The 23182-nt window shown below is 38.6% G+C and overlaps 1 protein-coding gene across 6 annotated transcripts in view; it reads left to right on the forward strand.

Moving 5' to 3' along the window:
* PLCB1 (phospholipase C beta 1) overlaps positions 1–23182 on the forward strand; it is a 661927-nt gene that overhangs the window by 455236 nt on the left and 183509 nt on the right. For all 6 annotated transcript variants that reach the window (XM_044385688.3, XM_044385692.3, XM_044385690.3 and 3 more), the window contains 2 exons: positions 2084–2184; positions 3448–3614. In XM_044385688.3, the coding sequence (XP_044241623.2) occupies positions 2084–2184; positions 3448–3614 (268 nt within the window). The remainder of the gene's footprint in view (positions 1–2083; positions 2185–3447; positions 3615–23182) is intronic.

The following is a 23182-nucleotide window of genomic DNA, read 5'->3' on the forward strand; positions in this document are numbered from 1 at the left end:
GTGCCATCTTTAGCTGTTGTGGTCAGGGAGGATTACAGAAGAGTATTTGAACATTAGGTGTGATCTTTAGAGTGTTGGATTGAGGGCTTCCTCCTGCTCAGATAGGACAAAATGAATCTGTTCCATTCACTTCGCCAAATCATGAGATCCAGGAAAAGAAAATAAATAAGATTTGTGAATTTCAGCCTTGTTTAAGATGTAAGGACTTGTCAGTAGCTTTTCTACAAACACCTCCCCTATACCCTTTCAGTTCAGCTTTCAACAATGCTCATTTTAACTCATGTCTCCAAAAATATTTTTTCTCCTATTTTCCTACACTGATCCCAAAGGCTTTAGGATGTCCTCATCAGTCGGGTTGGGCAAAGAAAAATGAGGCAAAGAAAATCAGCTGTATTGAAATGGTTTCTTTTCTATGTGCTAACATCTAACTGGTAATAAAAATAACATTGTGTTTATTTAGATTGTCTCATTAATTTTTCATCTTTAATAAGAAGTCCTAATTCACAGCTGGTAAATAAACAAGGGTTAGAGTTTTAGGAAAGCATATTGTTCTATGAAATTATGTGTATGGAATCTTTTATAAATGACTTCAGTTGAATCTGATATCCTATGGGAATTCTATTCTACCAACTTCCACCTTTCTCATAAGTTGCATTTATTTATTTAGTAAGTATTTATTGTGGACTTACTATATGTTACACACTGGAGATCTAGCAGTTAACAAGCAACACACAGGTTCTAGTTTGTGTAGTTCTGCAGGTTAGCAAGAAACAGAACCATACACCTGGGAGCACAATACAGTTAGAGTGGTGAAATACCACACCAGTGAAATGTAATGGTAACCCAGAATGGAAGACAAAACCCAGTTCAGGAGGAAGAGGTTTTAAACTAACACCAGAAGAGAGAAAAAAATAAGACATCAGTAAGACCCAGGTATACTGATCCTACATTGGACCACTGCTATGTAATGGACCTTGCTAGGTATAATGCTACATGTGTTGTTTGGTTATCTCAAAATTCTGTTTTGCAAAATAGATTTTTTTTCCTGCTCTATAAATGGATTTAGTAAAGGAAATATTATTTTATTCATTCATTCCACAAATATGAGACTCTTGCTGTTTGCCAAGTGGTGAGCTAAGTTCTCTTATCTGTTAGCAGGCAGTGTATAATTTCAGGCAACAATTTTAGGTATTTCTATAAAAGTACATTTCGAAACATATGCATATGGTAAAAGGAAGGGTTTTTTTTTTTAAGAGCTTGAAAATAAAAATAATTATATAAACACGTACCTGAAATAGGAAAACAGCATGAAGAATGTCTTTCCTGTTAACAAAGGCTTGAATACATGCTTCCGGTTTCCATGGCAGCCCGACTAAACAGAAAAATAAGTCATAGAAATGACTTTTTATATCAATGACTTGCTTCCCAAATGGTAGGACCAAGGGGAATCAGTGAGAAATAATGACTAGTGCTGTCCTACTTGCAAAAACTGTTTTACAATTTATCAGATTACTTAAACCGGAAGGAACATTGTTTGAAAAAAAAAAGATACAAAATTGAAATTTATGTTTGCATTTTGAAAATGTCTGTTTCTGGGTCCTTTGCTCTTTAAAACAAATTCATTCAAACATCTGCTAAATAGCACATAAACAATGTGAATACTCTTCATGCCACTGTACACTTAAAAATGGTTAAAATGGTCATGTATATTTTCGAAAATTTTTTTAAAAGAGTAAAGCTAAAAAAGAAAAAAAACAACCTAAAAAAATTGCTGAACAGACCCTGGTTTTGCTAAGTCTAACTTAGTAAATGTACTTTAAAAATTACCTTAACATCCCCTTAGAAGAGAAAACTTAGGAGTTTTCTTATAATGAAAGAGCAACAGAAAGTATGGCTTTTGATTCCTTAAAGCCAGTGTCCAAATGAACTCTACAGCTGGCCGCATCGATGTTTTCTGAATGTTTACCCTGACCTCCTGGAGAAAGAGGAAGGGGGAGACAGACATGAAAACAGGGACGGGGCAGGGGGGGTAAGATATAGAAAGAATAAGACATTTCAGTGACCCTGTTGCTTTATTTCCCAGAACGATTCAATACCTCAAGAAGATTTCACTCCAGAAGTGTACAGAGTTTTCCTGAACAATCTTTGCCCTCGACCTGAAATTGATAACATCTTTTCCGAATTGTAAGAGAAAAACACAGCATTTTAACCCACTTTTTTTTCAGCTTGCAGGGGTGCTCGGGGTGGCTCGGGCAGGATTTTGAGCAATAGAGGGAGATGAAAGAACTCCTTGGGCACGGTGTATGACAACAATGCTTCTGTGTAATTTGTTGGAGACAATCAACATTCCTACCTCTGAGGTGCAACCATTGCTTTTAATGAGTGAATGTTTGCTATGATTTGTTGCTGGGTGTTGGTGTTTTAGTATGGGGGGGGAGGGGGCTCTGTGTGGTTTGAAGATCACGGCTAGAATAGAGCATCTTGGCTCAGGGAGGTAGACGCATGATGCAGGAAGCTCTGACCAGGGAACCAGTGGGGTTATGTCTTGAACACACATTAGTAAAATGAGAACTCTGGATTGCAAAGAACCCTCCCAGCTGAAGGTCATTTGCTTTTATTTTAGAAAATATATAGGCATTTCTTTAAAAAAAAAAAAAAAAGAAAGAAAGAAAGAAAAAAAAAAAAAGAAAAACCAAAACACCAGGGCAAATGCAGGGCAGTAGCAATTCACCTTTCCTACTTCACTGAAATCTACATGATGACAGAAAATCAATCCAAAATTTATCAACAAAATAAGGATTTTTCTTTATGTGGAAGAAAGGCCAGCAGTGCTAAGAATGACACTGGATATACTCACTCTGTAATGTTCATTGCTCTCAACGATGGATTGAGCATCAGCAGCAATTGTTACCATTGAACTTATCTTTGGGTTGTCAACAGGATTGAAACTGGAAGCTTGAATCACACTATGTTGAAGACTTACCGATTTTTGCTGAAGCATAACTTTAATGAAAAGAAAAATGTGTCCAGTTTGTTGACTTTTCTTTAAGTAATGCGTGATAAATACATCTCTAAATGATTAAGTGAGATATGGGGATTCGATGACTAAACCAGCAGTTTAGCGTCGTAATCAAAAAACAACCCATACCTCTATATTCAGTTGCGAGTGGTGCATCTTTACACACCAGATGCGTGGTTTTCCTACTGTGGATTTGCTTATGCATCTGCTGTACTTGAAGGGCTTTGGGATTTAGTGGCAGTGGTTGCAAAAGATATTGGCATCCCACAGAATGCAGCAACTGTGATGACGCAACACATGTTTTCAGGGTAAGACAGGGATGTCCAGATAGCATGTATGGCAGGCTTCTGTCTCTCTATAGAAAATGCAAATATATGAATGAGACTGGTGGACAAATATTCTAATTTCTGTTTTTTAATTGGTTTTAGTGGTGCCAAAAGCAAACCATACCTTACCGTCGATCAGATGATGGACTTCATCAATCTTAAGCAGAGAGATCCCCGGCTAAATGAAATACTTTATCCACCTTTAAAGCAAGAACAAGTCCAAGTATTGATTGAGAAGTATGAGCCCAACAATAGCCTCGCCAAAAAAGGTCAGTCCACTTTGCCCCACACTGAGGGAAGCTGTGGTTTCCAATTGTGAATGGGTCACCCCCTGGTAGGTATCGACATCAAGGACTGTTTGGGTCAGTTTCCCACATTTGTATGCCTGCTTTCCTTTCTGTCTTAAATCACTAGTGGTTCAATTAGACTTCAGTGTGTGATTTTGTTGTTGTTGTTGTTATTGTTGTTATGTGCATGTATGTATGTAACATATTTTTTTAAATGTCTAATCATTTGTTTTTGTCTTAAATTTACCCAGTGACTGAATGCATATTTCTCATTCAGGAAATCTTAAAGGTTGGCTTTGGGGGGGGGCATCTGGGTGACTCAGTCAGTTAAGCATCTGACTTGATTTTGGCTCAGGTCATGATCTCAGGGTTGTAGGATCGAGGCCCGTGTTGGACTCCATGCTGGGTGTGGAGCCTGCCTGAGATGCTTTCTCTCTCTCAAAAAAAAAAAAAAAAAAAAAGGAACATTTAAAGGTTGCGTTTTTGGCTGTGTTTCTAGAAGTTCTGTAAAATGACCCACAGCTTTTCTAAATCTCTAAAACCAAAGAGAATATTTAATCCATTAGACCCTTAGTTTAGTTTAGTTTACACTATTGATGAATTTTTCCACTTGGGAAAATATAAAATTTAAACTTTTATACATTAAAAAAAAATCAGTGTTTGTAGAAAAAATGATTAGTCTAAAAATTAATATCAGAAAGACAGCTCTCAGTTGCCTGGAAGTTATTAAGAAATTTATGTTTTTGATTCTGAAGAACCGAATTGCCAGAATAAGATCATGATGATTTACTTGCTGGGCGTTTTCAATTATACGTGACATCACTGTCCCTGAATCGGTTCTTCAGCTTTCTCTTTACCACTAAGACCACACCTCACGTGGAGTGAAGTATCTTCATTGAGGAAACTGGTATGTTGTCACTGATGTTATTGTAAATTGCCTAAATATTCCACAGAGAGGAAAGTAAAGTACAATTAACCAGTTATTAAGAAAAAATAAATTGCATGTTAATATGCAGGCAGGTCCTAAGGAACAGAAATAACTCTGGCAACTCACCATCATTTATAAGTATGGTTAACATAAAGGTAAATTAAAACGTCTTTTAACCCATTGCATTTATTCTGGAACTAGTCCTCTAAATGAAAAAAAAAAAAAAAAGAATCTATTAAGTATAAAAGTAAAATATTACCATTAACTTTATCCTACATGTTTTTAGCTCGGTACTTCTTACAGAGGAAGTTTTTTGGTTTTTGTTCTTTTTCACGGTCAAGCGCTTTCCCTTTGTTGTCGTCATCCTTATTGCTGCCGTAGAGGTGAGGTCAGTCAAAGGGGACGGCTGACCCAGCGGGGTGTGTTGGCATTGTCAGGCCCACCCCCCTGAACTTACTTCCTGATACCCTTCGGTCCCCAGCACCTCGGAGATGGCATTTCTCGTGAGCGTTATGCAAGGAGTAACTCCTTGCAGATTTCACCAGGGCAACTTGGAATCTGAACTTCATCAAAAATAACTAACGCGGTGTTATAACAAATCCAACAAGACCTCTAAACACAGCCCACAGCACGAAGGAAACAAATAGCTTTTGTGAAACCAGTGAGGCACTTCAGAGCCTAAACTTTGCCACTCCCTCCACTTTTCACATCACACTGCCCATGGTCTGTGCCTCAGCCGGTGTAGGACACCTCCATCCATCATACCCTGACCACCTGAAGGCAGTAGAGGATACAAAGAGAAAAATTTGTGACAGATTATTGTACGGCTCTGTAACCCTGGCAGAACCCATTTTGATTCTAATGGAAATTCAGATGATATCTCTTAGCATTTGCAAGTATATTTAGTGCCATCTTATAGATATACTAGGTATGGATTCCATAATCACAGCAGGCACACACATTTCAGGTACATTTAAGAAACCAAATCATTTATTTTTCTACAACTTAATATGATATTGATGATAAGCGTCCATGTCGGCCCTGATGTGATTTTTTTTTTAAATCATAGATTTCATTTCTTAACCCAAATACTCTTGAAAGAAAATGAACTTGACAGTCCTTTTGTTTGCTGCTTTGGGTCTGTTTATGTTTGCAAAGATACTATGGAAAAGTGTTTTCATGGGTTGACTGTTATTTCATTGTCAAAAGGATAACGATTTTGAAATCTTCTTTTGTAGGACTAAGAAATTGCTGGGTTAAACCTCAATTCGCTAGTAATTACGAGTTTTAATAATTTTTTTATCCAAAGATGAAAATCAATTTTTAAATTTGATTTTGCTGTTCACCTCTGATGTTTGACTTCAGGATTTTTTCAAAAACTCTCTTTTGTGTCTTCTTTATTTATAACATAACTACAAGTAAAATCAAACAAAGTACAATTTAAGAAAGTACTGTTTGATTTTAATACGATGACTGGTACGGATTTGCCAGGAAATTAGCGTTCATTCATTATGTGACTTTCAAAATGTACATTATCATTTTGTAAAGAAGCAAACCAAAATTTTGAGGTCAAATGACTTTACCAAAGATCTCATACTAAGATGCTCTTTGAGAAAGCAGTTTTTAACTTTCAGTCAACTAGTTAATACATTTTGATTACTAAACACATAAGAAAACAAGTAGGATATTAGTAGGATATTATAATGTAAGTATACAGTGTAAATATATTACATTGTGATATATTAATAAGTATACTTAGAATAAATAAGATAGAAGATAGAAATCAGTATATTACATTATATTTTTTCTGCTACTTTCATTTTGACTAGTTCCTCAAATGTGCACAAGCATTGGTTATGTTGACCCACGAATTCAATTTCAGTTATCTGAAAAAGACACTTCCATGTTGCCTGTATTTGTTATAAAATGCTAAGAATAAGATGCATCCATAATGTACATATATAACAATATAACTATATTCTCTGATATTAAGAAACTTATCTTTTAAAGTAGGTGTTAAACTTTACACAAAGTTGCCATATGAAGATGTTTAGTTTTCATATGCACTTCACATAATTTTTAAATAGGAGGTAATCTAAAATTAAATGAAAATTTTTCAATATGGCCAAATGCCTAAATGCTTAAACGGACCATAGGTTAGTCGATTAAACATCGATGTGTGAAATGAAAATGCAGAAGGGATGATAGACTTTGACACTTTGTGGGCCTGCTGTCATTGGCAAGTTGGCCACATTTCCATGCTGGAATTTCTGTTTTTGAAGATGTATGTATTGGTTATAAATAATCACTGGGTTTCTGTGTAGTGTAAGGCCAAATGTGCACGTTTGGGCTCCACAAAGAAAAAGTTTGAATCTTGTTGCGGAAAATACTATTCTCAAGGGAGTTTGGTTTATTTTTATGATTGAAAAATCACACATTGCAAAATGCCTTGGTCCTTCATGTTGTTTGCACTGGAACAAAATGTGTAATACTAAACCATGTTTAACACAGGAATACACAATGACCCTGGCCTCTTCCAAACCAAAGGGTCCTGAATGTCAGTTTGAAGACTAATGTCTCCCAAACAGAGTTTGTTTTTTTTAAATCACTTATGCCTTTTAGAAGGAAGGCAATGAGTAAAATTAGCATGAGAAAGAAAGAATTGATGCCTTAGGTAACAGACTGCAGGTTAGATTGAACTGTACTTCTGTAAAAGAAAGCCAAAACTCATTTTAAAAAAACCAAACCCAGAGAAAACAGTTGAGTCTGATCACATTTTTATTTTTCTGTGAAGAGCAGGTGTTCGTGAGTATTTGTTAAGCAATTGAATTAATATAGCAGATTATGATATTAGCAGATGTTTCAAGCTATGTTCCTTTTTTTTCATCGGTTCTTCCTCCTAAATTTTTATAAGGTGTTTTGTACAAAAGCTCCCCTGCTTTGTTGCAATTAAATCATCAAGGTGAAAGTCACTGAATTAATAGTTAAATTGTTGAAATGAACTCAAAATACCGTAGCAAATTGATTTGGTTTTCAGCAAAGCAAATAGAAGTTCAGGTATAGCAAGCATTTCTGCTTCAAATAAACCTACGCTAATGATTATGTCCGTAGTAAAAACCTATTGCATTTTCAAGATATGTATTTTAAATACTTCTACAATTGAACTCTATTTTACTATTATTGTCCATGGCAAGATGCACCCAGAGTGTGCTAGAGGCAGCACTGGACTTGAGAGTCTTGCCGACTGTACTATTAGGTGGAACTCCGTCAATAGAAAAATGACAGAAACTTAACTCAAACTGAAGCACAGAAAGAAATGTATTGGTGCATATGAGGAAAAAGTCAAGGAGTGTTTTGTGTTGTCTCAGTGTATCAATAACCAATGTTGTTAGGCTGACCCTTGTGGTTCTTAGTATGATTGCAAGATGCCGTTCGCCAACCACCACCATGTAACTTGGAAAAAAAATAGATGTTTATTCCTTATAAGACCTGGAAACTACTCAGTGCACCTGGGGCCACACATGGAGGTCACTTGTAGAGAGAGAAATGGAGCACGCTCACAAGCGTGGGTTCTGTTTTTATAGGGTTTTGAGGGTGCGTGCCTAGGGTTTCATGAGTTCACTCTTTATTGGTGAAACATGAAAACATAAGAGCAGGAAGAGAGAAGACAAGTGGCCCAAATGGCCAGTTATTGAAGTAAACCAAACTTTCTAAAGCAAAGGAGTCTCAGTGTGGGGAGGAGGCCTGACTCCCCACCTAGTCAGGTGGCCAGCAATGGATTTATTCAAGATAGTTGTCTTTGAAGTGGATGGCTTTTTAAATGGATGCCTCCACAATCAAAGCTTTAGTCAGACACTTGCACTACAAAAAATAAAATTTAAAAACAACACCACTGTCAGGATTTACACTGCAAGGTGTTAATGAAGTCAGGCCTGACTATATCCTGGGGCTCAAATGATGTCATCAAGAATTGTCTTTCTTCATCTCCAGTCATTTTCTCTGTACGGGGTTCGTGTTAATATACTGGCTTGGGAAGACTCTCCTAAAGTAACAAGAAAGCCACCAGCAGCTCCAATCCTGAAATTATTTTTACTCGTATTTCCATCAAAAGTACCAGAAACCCGAGCCTGGCTTAAATTAAGCAAGTCACTGCTGAAAGAGGATCACTGTGGCCTGGAGAAGAGAATGTAATAATTGGGCAGACTTGGGTCACCTGACTCTCTGTAGAGCCAATGAGGAGGCCCCTACCTGAACCACGTGGTTTGGACTGACAGTGGCAGGAAGGTGGTCCCCTGAAATTCAGTCCAGATGTGCTTCCCAGAAGGAGCAACGGCCGCCTCCCCAGGCAGATAAAAACAGCTGATCCCACTAAACCTGGGTCAGAAATGAACAATTCATCCCCAGTGTTTACTTCACCTTAGGAAGCCATTTAACCTTTTTGACTGACCCCCACCCCTCGTTCTCTCATTTTTTGAAAAAAAATTCCCTGAGAGAGTTGCTGGGAGAATTAAGTAAGTTGCTCATGATAGGAAAGTTGCATGTATTTATTGCTGCCTGCAAAACCATTGTTGACTTGAACTGATGAAAGTGGTCCTTGGCATTTATGCCAAATTATTTCAAACCATTTATGGATCTGGAAGTGCGATTCACAGCACTGGGCAGAGGCATTCCTGAATGTTGCCGTCTCTTGGCTAAGAGGCTTATTTCAATTATTGCAATTAAGAAGAAATTAGAATCCTTTGATGATAAAGGCTGAAAAAATATGGCCAGTCCTATCTGTGCACAAATGTTCATTTCTGACTCAATCAGTTCTTTTATAAATATTTTTATTAAAATGGAATTATAGTTAAAAATGTGAAGATTTACACTGGAATTTTACTACTTACTTCATCACTTAATTTTCCTGGTAGATTTTTTAAAAAATCATTATTTTCCCAGCACCATTTCTGGTTAGGAGGTAGAAGTTATAAAAAACATGATTATTTTTATTAATGTCTACTGTTTATCCTTGAGAAATCAAACATGCATAATTAAAGGAAAAAGAAAAGTCTTAATGGTTAAGCCAGTTAACCTGGGGCAAAGGACTTCACTTGCTTGAGCTTTAAGTTCCTCATCTGTAAAATGGGGTGATACCAACATTAGCAGACCCAGGTGTTCTTCCCATGTCCCTTGGCACTCATTGTTGCAACACAGTCAGCAGCTCCACTACAACTAGGACTTTCCCTAGAGTTGCCCACAACTGTAACTTGCTTGATAATGTTCCCTTTACTAGGCCACCCACCTTCCCCTCCCTTCACATTTCTGTACTCTTCTGCTGTTATTTCTTGGAGTTGCCTCCCAAACAAGTTACTGGCACCCAAATCCTTGTCTCAAAGCCTACTTTTAAAAGAACCCAAACAAAGATAAGCAACTTTTGTAAATGGCCCTAACAGAATCAGAAGTGAGCACTGAGAGAAAAAAACACGGAAAGAAGCAGTGCCCATGGCTCATTCCTTCCGACCTGTCACATAAATGTGTTAGTTGTTACCATTCACAAAGGCCTGGCCACTGGCCTCAAATCATGGGCTCTCCTGTCTATAAGGACCTAGCATTTTGCCCAAACTTTCAGAAGAGGCAGCTAAGGAAGCGACAACGTTGAGACTGGGACCGTATTTTCTGTGCCCCCGTGCAGAGTCCTCCCTCCTACTCCAGACCCCGACTTGGGGTCCTCCATCGGGACTTACTAAGAAAAAGAGATACAAATCAACTATTTAGAAGTTAGCAGCTGGCTTCCACAAAAGTCATTTTCAAAACCTGTCTTTGATGTAACCTATTTTATTCGTGTTTGTTTCTTCTAAGCAAGTCTCACAAGAAAGGCCAAGGGGTAGGAAAAAGCTTTCAAAGCACTCTTTTGGCTGAAGAGAGGGGGAGCCTGGCATGTAGCTGGCTCCCCCTCCACCTCATTCTCTGCAGGCACTTCTCCCAAAACCCCAGGAGATTCAGGATGCTCAGTTTAAAAACCACTCATGTGGAGGACATATTGACTGGTTAAAGATCTGCCTCACAATTCAGACGGCATCCATTTAAATATTTTTGTAGAGATTACCTGCGTAGCAGTACAAGAAATAAAAGAATTGAATGTATAGAGTCAACTCAAACGAGATAGATTTTCTTCCCAAAAGACAAAGGCAGATGCAAAGTGGATGGCGCAGCCAGTTCTTTTCATGCCTTAATTAAGTTACTACACTGGGAAAGTGGCTGAAAAGCCACTCTAGTATTTTATTGATTAAGATCCCATTTAAACTCCACCTATTGACTTTCCAGCCTCTGTGGAAGGTCACAGAAGAATGACATTATCATCTGTGAGTATATTCCAAGCTCCTCTTGACTCTGTGTTTCATATGTTCATAGACTTCTCTACATTTCCAACTGGCTAAAATGAAAAAAAAAAAAAAATGTTTCAGGAGAGCCAATATGAGTCCATTGTTTCATTAGTTGACTTGGTAACTTGCTTCCCTTTTCCCCTTCCTTGATTGCATTTCCTCTTTTCCCAGGAGGCAGAGGCTGAGGAGAGGCATATGTCTGGCTGAGGAGGCCTGGGATTTTTCTCCTCCAGACTTTCTTTCAGTGACCTCAATGTCTGCCGAGAAGCACAGCTCTAGCCAGAAAGTCACATCCATGTCCATTCACAGTTGAAGTGGTCTTTGTTCAGAAAACAAGCAGTCAGGAAAAATATAAATCATAAAAGACTAAGTTGAAGGCCGGTTCCAAGGTGCGGAGAAGTGAGCTTTGTAGCCAAATCAACCCCAGACTGCTGAATTTTGTTAAAGCCTCTTTCCCTCAGCCGACTGTTCCTTCCCTGGGTGCTTTGCCATTTCATGTGAGAGCTGTCAGGACAAAGCAGATAATGGCTACTTTCCCCCGATGTAACCTCCCATCAGAACATAGCATCACTAGTTGCTGACTATGACACCTTCCCCTTCTCAGCAGGGGACTATGGCTCAATTAAAAGGAAGAGCTTGACAGGTTACACTGTCCTGGAGAAAGGCCCCAATGTCACACACATTTGGCCCCCAACATCTGCATTATCCGTGGTCTACTATTGTTAATAGTTGATCTTGCACCAAATCAGTGGGAGAGAAAGAGATCAAATGCAGAGTGAACCAACTTCAGGGAAAACAAACCATGTCTACCAGGAATCCAGATGAGGTGAGCTGTGGACCATTTACCCTAACGCTTACCAGCTGAAAAATGTGCCACAGCAATAGGTGAAATAATGTCAGGAAGCTGAGAATGGCCAATAATTTCATTAATTCATTATAGAGATTCTAGGAACTCTGTCATAACTCTGAATCACCCTGGTCTCCAGGACTCCAGTGTGAAAGCAAAACAGAGTAGAGATAACATTATTTTAAGATGAAGCCTTAACTGAGGATGATGGACAAAATCAACCTTCCCACCTAACACTCTACCTTACATGTTGAGAATAAGCCAAAGATGCTTCTTACTACTGTCGCTGTATGTCTTTGTTTGGGTTCTCCCAGGTGCCAACTCTGGGAGGATTCAAGTACAAAGAGTTGAGAGATGATCCAATAGAAAGTGAGAATAAGGAAGAGAAGTCAGCTAATAAGGTCATGGAACAGATCAGTTATCCATATGCATAACTGGTGCTCAGTCCAGGGATGGACTCTAGAAGCCAGTGTAGAACACACACCTAAGTTTCCCAACCATAGTCACTGCGGGTGATTTTAGGAAAGGTTAATCCTCAGGTACTTCCAGCCTGCGCCACAATCAAAGGAGAACTCCTCTAAGGTACATTGAACTCTTTTCTTTATTCTAACACATACTTGATGTAATTGCATGGACATTTTAATCTAACAAACATGTATTACCCACCTGGCTTAAGAACTACGAAGGAGTGGAACAAAATCAAGATAAAGTCTGTCTTAAGGAGACTATAGTTTGGAGGGGAGATGATATATACAAATAACTGTAATACAAGATAAAATGTAAAATACCTCCATTCATTCAGCCAGTATATGTTAAGTGTCCTTTAAGCGCTAGGGAAGCTTGGAGGGAAGGGGAAGTTTTGTTTATTAAGGTTTTAGGGAGTGTTGGGAACTGCTTTAAGAAGGGAATCTTTCGAAGAGGAAAGTGCATTCGAGCTGTATTTCAGGAATGCTGAGACATTTAAAGCACTAAGAGATAGTATCCTCTAAGGAGCTCATCAGAAAGCATTAGCGAGCACATATTCTGGGCCTACCTTTATGCTAGACGCTGGAAGAGACGTAAATGAAAGTGAGGTTTGGTCCTTGCACTTAGAAAGTCAACGTTGAGCCAGACTATGGCACATAACCTTCTGGTTAAGAATCTAGAACATTTTGCCTCCTTTGCCTTATGGTCAGGAACCATTGTAAAGGGTCTCCTCTGATAGAGCAATATGGCAGTGCACTAATAAAATGCAACAAACTGTTCCCAACCCTCTGAGAACCTTTAACCCTTAACAATAAATCAGTAGTTATACAACTCCAGTGTAAAAACTCCAAGCCTGTGTTTAATAGCTCAGGGTTCTAGGATAAAGAAGATATATACAGTTGACCCTTGAATAACATGGATTGAATTGTGTGGGTCCACTTATTAATGGATTTTTTCTCAATAAATACAGTACAGTTCTGTTAAACAAATAAAAACAAAGATTAATATTCTATTATGGATTCTGTCCTTACCTAACCACATCCATTTAAAAGGACTGTTTAATCTCACTGGGGCAGAGCTTGTTTATCTGTCATGTTAAATATTAAAACTTTGTCTTACCTACCAAACAGAACAGGGAGGAGTAAATAAACACACAGACGTGAGAACATTTTGATAAAGGGAACGTGTTAATTCAAACTTAGGTGTTATCATTAAGAACTTTCACACAAACCACATCAACAAGTTCAACTCAGTGCAAAGGGAACTTAAGAGACACAGAAAGCCAGGACAGCTGGGTGAGGGGTTCATCTGCAAAGGCTTTTGAGAAAAGCATGTAGTCATTTCGTGGACATTATCACACAATATTGTGGATTTGTATTTGTACGTACTTAAGGCAATAGAACAGATTTGCAATGGAGATGGAAGAAGAGTCTGTAACACGGACTCCAGGATGGGAAAATAAACAGATAATGAAACGGCCAAGTTCATAAGCTCCGCAAAAGCACAGTTAGTTGGCAAGTATCGTAGGAAAAGTTTGTGTCCAAGCAAAGGTTCTTGAAAAGGGGACATTTCATACATTACTTCTGAAAGCAGACGAATAGACTTCAGTGAGCCATGGGATAGTAAAACCACCTGCACTTACTTTCTCTGAGCTGGTCTAGCAGAACTCACACAAGGGTTACAGCAACTTGAGCCAAGGGAATAGCTTTTCTGTGCTGTACTTGGAAGTGACTTGGGAGGTGTTAAGCCACTGGACCAGTAGCATTCCAACATGCTCTGGTATCATGACATTAAGAGTGAGAATTGAATAATGATGAATGGATTCTCAATCACCTAATCCCAGTGACATCCAAGCATTTGAGTGCCAGATCCTGCCTAATTGGCATTTGGCGCCACAGAATGTGGCTGGTGGCCATGCTAGCTGGCAGACACATTGTCCAGTTTGCCCATCTCAACTGTGCGATGACTTTGTGTGGATTTATAGGCTATCTGTCTTCCAGGACTGAACTTGTAGAAATTTCTCTGTGCCTACGGGCTTTGAAAGATGTTATTTGCATGTGTTTGACTATTTTTATTTTTTTTAAGCTAACCTGTATTTTTTTATTATTATTATTTTTGCCTAACCCACAAAATAACGTCACATCTTCTGTTTAGCATTTTTCTGGTCCTCACGTTGGCATAACAGCTTTCCTGTTGTATTTTATTTTTCTTCCTTAAAGTTAGACTCATGAGTTGGAGAATAAAAATGCTAGAGGATGCCTTTAAGTCACTTGCAGAGATTAGAATGTAAATGAAGTCTTGAAAAGAATTTTAGACCTTGAGAGACAAACCCAAATCAAAGAGCTAATCCTCACGCCTCTGCCAGATGGGTCACTTGTGCTGCCTGAGCCCAGCTTCTTTTAACAGATTAAAGTAACACTGTTTAGAGAGATAAGTAAATCATGGGGGGAAAAAAAATCTCTTCCTTGGTCACATTCAGGGCTATTTTTAGGACTAATCCAGGAGTGTTCAGATTAAAGCCAATTTCCACGGAGGCAAGACTCCTTTTCATCTTCTGTGTCCCTCATCCAGGCCAGTGCTGGGAAAGCTATGTGGATAAACAGCATCAGCCATACTCAACACCATCTGTCTCTCTCCTTTGCCCCGCCATGGGCTCCTGGAGATCCAGCACTCACACTGTGTACCCCTGTGACCTCCAACAAGCTACTTACCCCTCTAAGCTTCCGTTTGTTCAACTGAAAATGGAACGGGGTTTTTCTCATAGGATTTCTGTGCCTCTCACATGGTCAGTGCTCGTGAAGGTAGCTCCTTCTCCAATGATGATGATGATGGTGATTATTGTTATTATTATTACTATTTATCTTCTCCCAGATTATGTATGGTGTCCTCTACAGCAGGATAGTGTTTTGGTTAATAGCACGGAACACAAACCCTGACTACCTGGGTTTCAATCCCATTTTATCCACTTGTAAGTTGTGTGATGTTAGTCAAGCCACTTGCCTCAGGTTTCTCATCAATAAATTGGACATAAAAGTATTACCCACTTCGTAGAATTATCATGAGAATGAAATGAGTTAATATTTGCATATACTAAACAGTATAGAAAGGTTTGTGAAATAATATACTGGAAATAGATTCAATTAAGAAGCTCTTCAAAGGCTAGTTCTCTCTTTCTTCCTTCCATATCCTGCTTGCACTTATATAAAATATTTCCTTTCAAGTCAGAATCCATTAGTTAAAAGAAAAAAAAAAAACCACTGTGTTTGTAAATACAACCATTACATTTTCTTTCCTTGAAGCTCCATGACATAATTTTTTTTCTTGAGCCCTTCGCTGCCGCCGCCACCTTCCATCTGCTTTTAGGACTCGCTCAGGAACGGTTCCATGGCAGAGCTTTGATGCCATGATGGGGTCATTGCCAAGGTAACCATCCTGGTAAAAAACACAAACTCAACAGAAAAGAGCCTGACAGCGGGACTTTCATGGCACCTTAGCAATGTGCCATGAATTCTATTTAGAGATTAGCTTTTGAGCATGGGCTGCTGTCCTTTTTTCTTTCCCTGGTGATGCAGCTCCTGAAGAGTGTGGTGAGAAAATACGGGGCTGAGGACTCACCCCCAGGCTCAGCAGTTTCAGGGCACAGAGGAGCATCAGCTTGTGTTACCTCACCTTACCAAAAGTCATTTCCATAAGCTTATGAGTAGAAGATAAGGGCCTATGGATTTATTTCAGATGTACTTCTTACTGGTGAATTAAAAAAAAAGTTCTACCAGGGCTGAACAAAGAAGCTAAGAGAGGGTATTGACAGGCGGGTAACTTGTCCTTGCAATGTAAGGAAGTACAGTCAGCTCTTCTATTGTTTAAGAATTGATTTGCCCTATTCTGAATTATCTTAGTCCCCTCTTTCTGGTCTCCTTTGATGGCTTTAGACATTTAATGCTGTCTGATTAGTGCATCTGCCAGGGGCTAGTCAGAGGGAGGGAATAAAAATAAAATCGTTCTGCTGTTTCTGACACTGGGGAACACCAGAACTTGGAACTTTCTGGAGCATCTCCAGGGAAAGGAGTCATAGCCTTCTCTATTCAAGACATCATACTGGTCTGGAACTTCCCCTAGACTTGGGACAAGGAAGTCCTGGTCGACAAGTGCACTCAGAACCAGGAAGAAAAGATGTCCTTTAGTTCTCCCTTCTCTGCCACCTCTCCATTCCCTGGGGCACAGTTAGAATATTTTGTTGCTGTGTGTACTGGAGAAGGGTGAGAGGACTTGGAAAGGAAGAGAGGAAATTTCTCATCTGCTAAATACTCCCAACTACCCCAGAATTGAATATGCAATTTATTTCAGCTGCCTTAGAATTTAGTTCCAGAAGTCTCCTTAAATTTTTTTGAGATTTAATCAGATAATTTCTCAGGCAGTGCTTTGAACTCAAATTGTAATTTTACATGAGAGACTTGGGAAATAAAATTACATTAAATCAAGTTAAATCTGGATGTATTTTCTTCTGATTTAATGAAATCATGAGGGACACATCCCAGGACCACCATAAGGGGAGTTGAACAATTCACTGGTACTCATAAAATCAAAGGCCAGCTTGTCTCTGTCATGACTGCCTTAGAAAAGTGTGGACTTTGACACCTCCTTACACACACTTTCATATCTGTTCCCCACCAGCAGCCTCGTGAGGTTGGCAAGAGAAGCCAAGGGGACCAAGCACCTTTCTAGCTGATAAGTATCTGAGAGCTCAGACTGCTTCTGTGACTCTGACTATGCTCTACCTGGGAAAAACCTGACTGACAAATTACCCATCTAGTGCTCTCTGTGATGAGATATTAGTCACTGCTCCTCTTCACTAGAAAGATGTAAATAAAAGAAAACCAGAGAGACCCATGATAAGTCTCTGACCAGGCAAAGTAGGTCTATGACAGAAGACCTTCAGTTCTTCCCATCTGATTCCATTTTACCCAAAAATAGTAGGATCAAGCAATAAAGCATATGATATCTGACTTTTTAAACTTAAAACTCTGCGGTGTGGTGTAGTAGAAAAAATCATGGAATATCAGGAGAAATGTGATGGCCTGAATATATTCATCTGAATTAAATTCTCTTTAAACCAGCTAAAATTACATTAAAGGAAATATTTTTCAAAGGCATAATCTGGCAAAGGTGGAGACAATAGGACAAGGGACAATAATTACATAATGTTGGCAGCTAGCTATATGCTTACAGCTATAACAGTTCTGACAAAACTGATCATAGATCTGCCACGTGAAAAGCTGAGGACCAATCTGAGTTATTCCATGAACCCCTAAAAGTCTTAAAATTGATGATCTTAGGTTCATCTGGAAGTGGTTTAGAGGTACAGCCTAAAATAAGGAGGACTGGTTGACTATTATTTAAGGAATCGTGAGAACTCCCACTTGGATAAAGACTAAAAGTTTACTCTCTGGAGACAAGAAAACAGAGGGTCTGAGGATGACACAGCCCCAGGTGAAGGCAGGGCTACCACACTGAAAGCAAGGAGATAAAGTTACATATTTTATGTATGCATAAACGTACCAAGTGTTGAGTCCTCCATCCTTCTTTCCCCATGTGCTCTGGAATGCCGGCATCCAGGCCTGCACTCTCCCGGCAAGTGATTAAATAGATCTTCTCTCAGGACTCTCATCAGCCCAAGATGAAAGACCTAAAAGTACTGACATTAGGGGTTGCTCCAAAGAGACAGACTGATTCCTCCACAGTGACAATTTATTTTCAATTTATCATCAGTTATCCGGATGCATTCATAAATCCAAACAAACTTTTTAGTTTAGCAATTTGAACAGAAAACTAAAAATTTTTAGACATATGAGGAAAACTTTTTTTTTTTTTTTTTTTTAAGTAAAAATAAGGAAGGGCGCTTGGGTGGCTGTCAGTTAAGCCTCTGACTTCAGCTCAGGTCATGATCCTGGAGTCCTGGGATTGAGCCCCACGTTTAGCGCTCTGCTTAGCAGGAAGTCTGCTTCTCCCTCTACCTCTGCCCCTTCCCTTGCTCCTTCTCTCTCTCTCTCTCTCTCTCACTCACTCTCAAATAAATAAAATCTTTTTTTAAAAAAAAAGTAGAAATAAGGAAAATATGTAACTTTGGACAAAACAATGGTTATGTAGTGAGAAGAAAAACTTTAAATATACATATGTTATTTATATCCTTAGAAAGATAACAGAACATATTGCACTATTGAAAAAGAACACAATGCTGTTTTTTAAAGAAATGTCAGAGAACACACACTGGCTCTCAGACATTGAAAAAAGGGCAGGAGAAACAAAAAACTAAAAGAAGTGTTGGGAACAAAGCTGAGGAAATCTCTCAGAAAGTAGAACAAAGAAAGAAAATTAAAAATAGGAGAGAGGATGTATTAAAATGCAAAATTTGCCCAAATAATGTTCCAGAAAGAGAGAACAGAGAAAATTTTCATAAAGATAATTCATGAAATGCTTCAAATAAAAGGATAATAGCTTTTATGCTAAAAGGGGTCACAGATTGCCCAGCACAGAAGATAAAAATAAACCCACACCAGAGCACAGCATTGCAAAATTTCGGGAAACTGGAACTGAATACGATGCTAGAAATTTCCAGAAAGAGAAAATAAACAATTTTTTTTAAATAGGCCACATATCTGTTTTAAGGATGGTGAATCTGTAAGTCTTCAAACCTCGTAATAGCCACACTAGAAGCTAAAAAACAATGAAGCAAATTTTCCTACAAAAATTTAAAAGAAAATTTTTTCCAGCCTAGAATATTATACCCAGCTAAACTAGCAATCAAGGATGCCAGTGTCATGAAGCCATGTTAGACATACAAGTCTCAAAATATTTCACACTCATGAACCCTTTCTCAGGAATCTACTGACATATGTGCTGCCACTAAAATGAAAAGACTAATCATGTGGGGCGCCTGGGTGGTACAGGGGTTAAGCGTCTGCCTTCGGCTCAGGGCGTGATCCCGGCGTTGTGGGATCGAGCCCCACATCAGGCTCCTCCGCTATGAGCCTGCTTCTTCCTCTCCCACTCCCCCTGCTTGTGTTCCCTCTCTCGCTCGCCATCTCTATCTCTGTCGAATAAATAAATAAAATCTTTAAAAAAAAAAAAAAGAAAAGACTAATCATGAAAGAAGAAGACATGGTATACAAAAAATAGAAGAGATTCAACAAAGAGTAGAAGTGAAAGAAATGGAAGTTGATCAATCTAGATTGGAGTATGTCATAAGACTCCAAAAAAGACTTCTTCAAGAAAGTAAAACTGGGAGAACATGTGTTCTGTGTGAACATTTTGCAAAGAGATTTAGATAACTGGTGGAGCATTTGAAGTTGGATTCGAGATATGTGCAAAGAAATTAAGCAAATGACAAAACAAGACAATTATCAACTACAGGGAAAATTTTAAATTGTGCATGGAAAGAAAAATAATTGTCGGTTTACTATGTGACTCAGCCCTGAATAGAATACACAGTCATGATAATATAAGCACTGAATACTGATCTAACTAAATTACAATGTAACTATCTCAGAAGGATGAGAAGAATGTGTACATATGCTGTGGGGTGGAGAGAAGAAAGAGCAATATCCTCATCTCCCATGGTGGGAAGTCAAAAAATAGTACAACAAACATATTATTTCAAGATGTAGGGGTAAATAACAAAAGTATCAACTAAAATATTTGGAAGCATTTGCTTCTAATCAAGGGGAAATGAGGGAGCTTGTTTCTACTATCCATCATAGTAGAAGTGGTTCTAGACAGCAGCTATGAAAGAGGTCTAAATTTAGAAAACAACCCTTACTTATTGCAAGTGGACCATACTGTTATCCTTTAGACATCTCCTGCATTCGTGTCTACATCAGAAGCAAATCAGTGGGTGGCTTCTTAACTGTACCTTTGCCACTCCACCAACTGGCCACACTCAGCCTCTCCTTACTCCTTCCTTCCAAATTCAGTCCATTAACAATTAAAATTAAAAGCCAATTCTCCTCTATTTTCAGCCAGACCTGGGCAGCAGAATGGTAAAAGAGAAAGTGGAGCAGAACTGGACCAAAATGAGTTGGACCAGAAGGTTCTTATGTGGCCAACATGAAATTGGTGACTTTGTCTGCTAAATGGGACTCCAAACTCTGTAGCTACATGTACATTAGGACATTACCCTAACTGAATAGAAACCTGAACTTCACATCAAAGGGCATCAAAAAGGAATTGTATATGCTATGCTTTTTAAGTCTTGAAGATTAGGACACTGATGGACACATCCTCATTATTCTTAACCTCTGGCACACAGAGTTGGGCCCTCACTAAAAATGTGCTCATTAATAACCACCAACAAGGGTGCCCCAACCAACTTCAGGGTAAAGTCAAGATTTCTTGTTCTTCCTAGAGAGACTTGATCTGAAACATCTTTTCTTAGATGCCTGGAACAGGAGTTCAAGGGAGAAAGTTCTGTTGATCTAGCTTTCTAGAAGCCAGTAGATAAAGGAGTCAGGACCTCAGAAGGTGAGAGAACCAGTCCATCAAGCTCTTGATAGACCATTCTTCTGTTCTAGTCTCCAGAGCTCCCTTTTGTGGACACAGATCCTCCTTACTCTTAATTGTTCCCAAAAGCCGTGGGATGGCCCCAGGTTTAGAGAAGGTATCAGAGTAGCTCGTACCTCATAAATATACAAGAGCCTTTGCGTGCCCTTGTAAGCATGAGATAAATCCATCTGAGGGCCACTGGACACACCACATGGTTTTAAAGCATCCCTGGAAGGTCTCATTTTGTCACAATAGAATATCAAATTTCTGTCTTCCCGACATGTTCAGGAGGACCCCAGAGGAGCCCCAGCATTATCTGCCCCATGGGAAGGAGGGAGGCAGAAGGAGGCAGAGGTACTGTTGCTGGCCATGACATTTGTGCAACACTCCATGACAGATTCTTTGCAGCAAAGATATTGCTGAAGAATTATGAGACATATGAATGGCCCTTGGGGACCACTGCTTTGTCATGCCACTTGCCTCTTTTATCTCTTTCAAGATCGTTTCTCCCCACTGAAGTCAGATCTTTCCACTCTTGCCTCACTGGTTTCCTTTTTCATTGAACACCAGAACTTCTGAACAGAAAAGTTTCATAGAGCAGCGTTTTCCTATTCCTTAAGGGAGTTCTATTTTTCATACTTTAGTAGGTGCCATTATATGAGTAACATGTCCAGTTAGAAAAGTACCAATCTTCTATTAAGAAAATATGTAAGGGGTTTTATTCGTAGCCTTTGTAAGCTGGCCATATTCTTTTGGACTTCTCTTCTTGATTTTATTCTAGAAAATTGAAGCATTGCTTTTAGTTGTGGTTTGATGTTTCCTAATATTATCCTAATATGGGACAGTTTGTTTTAATTTAGCTAATAATCATCCCTAATACATTAAACTACTTGAACTCACTGAAGTTTAGAGGAAGAAGGACTTAAGAGCCCATACAGTTTACCCAGCCTGTGGTTGAAGAATTTGTCCCTGATCAGTTACTGCTGACAGATAAGGAAGCTAGATTTCTTGTTCTGTTACTAATTGTTTAGAAAAGCAATGTTTCCTATCTTAATTCTCAAGGTTTTTCATTTTTCTGTGCTCCTCAGTGGACCAGGAAAAAAAATTGTAAGCAGTTTTGCAAAAACAGTACAAGGTTGATGGAGAAAGAAGGACTGATACTTTTCAATCAACAGCAACAGAAATAATCCAGCTCTAGGTTATATACAACAAAGGAAAATCCTGTAAGAATCTGCTTTCTGTCCCAAAGCCAGTCAGAACTATTTTTTAAGCTAATTCATTATGCCAAAAAAATCTGCATTTTTGCAAATGTACTTCCGAGCCTGACTTATAAGCCTACTACGCCTTATCCTTACTGTTTCATTGGCTTTTCTTGACTTTCACATATCTCTGCCTAGTCATTTGATGCATCAGAAGTCTTGCACATTGGCTCCTTTATTAGCAAAGCCAAGCTTTGGGGTTGAAAAGTTGCTCCCAAGTGTCTGCTTACCAGCAGTCTGCAATCATATTCTGAACTCTCCTCAAAACTCTTGCATTGTGTTCTTATTCAAAGTTAGGTAAATTCCTTCACTGGGGATTTTTTAAATATTCAGTAAAACTAATTATAAATAGTCCTCACAAATACTTACTCACTCAACTCTTTTTTTACTGATTTTAATCTAAACTAAAAAAAAATTATGTTAAAATCAACTCCTGTGAAATAGTAGAGAAGATAACCAAAGGTTATGTTTAATTGATCTATAGAACATTAACCAGTTTTATATTCAATTTAACAATATTTTTATAAGTTTGGGGGTTTTTTGTTTTGGGTGATGTGCTGACAACACATATGTATGCCTTAGTGTCTCATAGCTCTTTTTGAAATAGCTTTGTCATCATCCTGCTTTTCTCATTAATGAATTAAATGAAACTTTGACACGTGTTCTTAGGCATATTGTAAAGTATAACTTGACCTTAATTATAATATCCTCATTTGAAAATAACAAATATATAGCTTATATCCCCCCACTTCTCTGTCCTGCACCCATGAAACACAACAAAATTAATCATAAGCACGGCTCAGAATTTTTCTCAACATGAATCCCCAGAAGGCACTAGACACAATAAATGGGCATCGATACTAAAGTTAAAATTAGTCATCCTCACCATATTGGTGTGTTTTGTTTTAATTGCTCTCTAAAGTTGCTGATCGGACCAAAGGATATTTATTCCTGCAAGATAATAGACATGACAGCCTGCGAGTCACCAGCACCATAAAAACAGTTGGTTTAGTCCCACAATATTTTATTGCTGTCATTTCTATGCCTTCAGAAGGAGCATACACTTGTGAGTTTTCCACACTCCACAGCTCCCTGGGGTGCACATTATTCCATCAGTCACATTACTTTTTCTTTGCTGGCCCCTTAAGACACTT

This window comes from Ursus arctos, unplaced genomic scaffold (genome assembly GCF_023065955.2).
Source record: "Ursus arctos isolate Adak ecotype North America unplaced genomic scaffold, UrsArc2.0 scaffold_16, whole genome shotgun sequence".
Taxonomy (NCBI): domain Eukaryota; kingdom Metazoa; phylum Chordata; class Mammalia; order Carnivora; family Ursidae; genus Ursus; species Ursus arctos.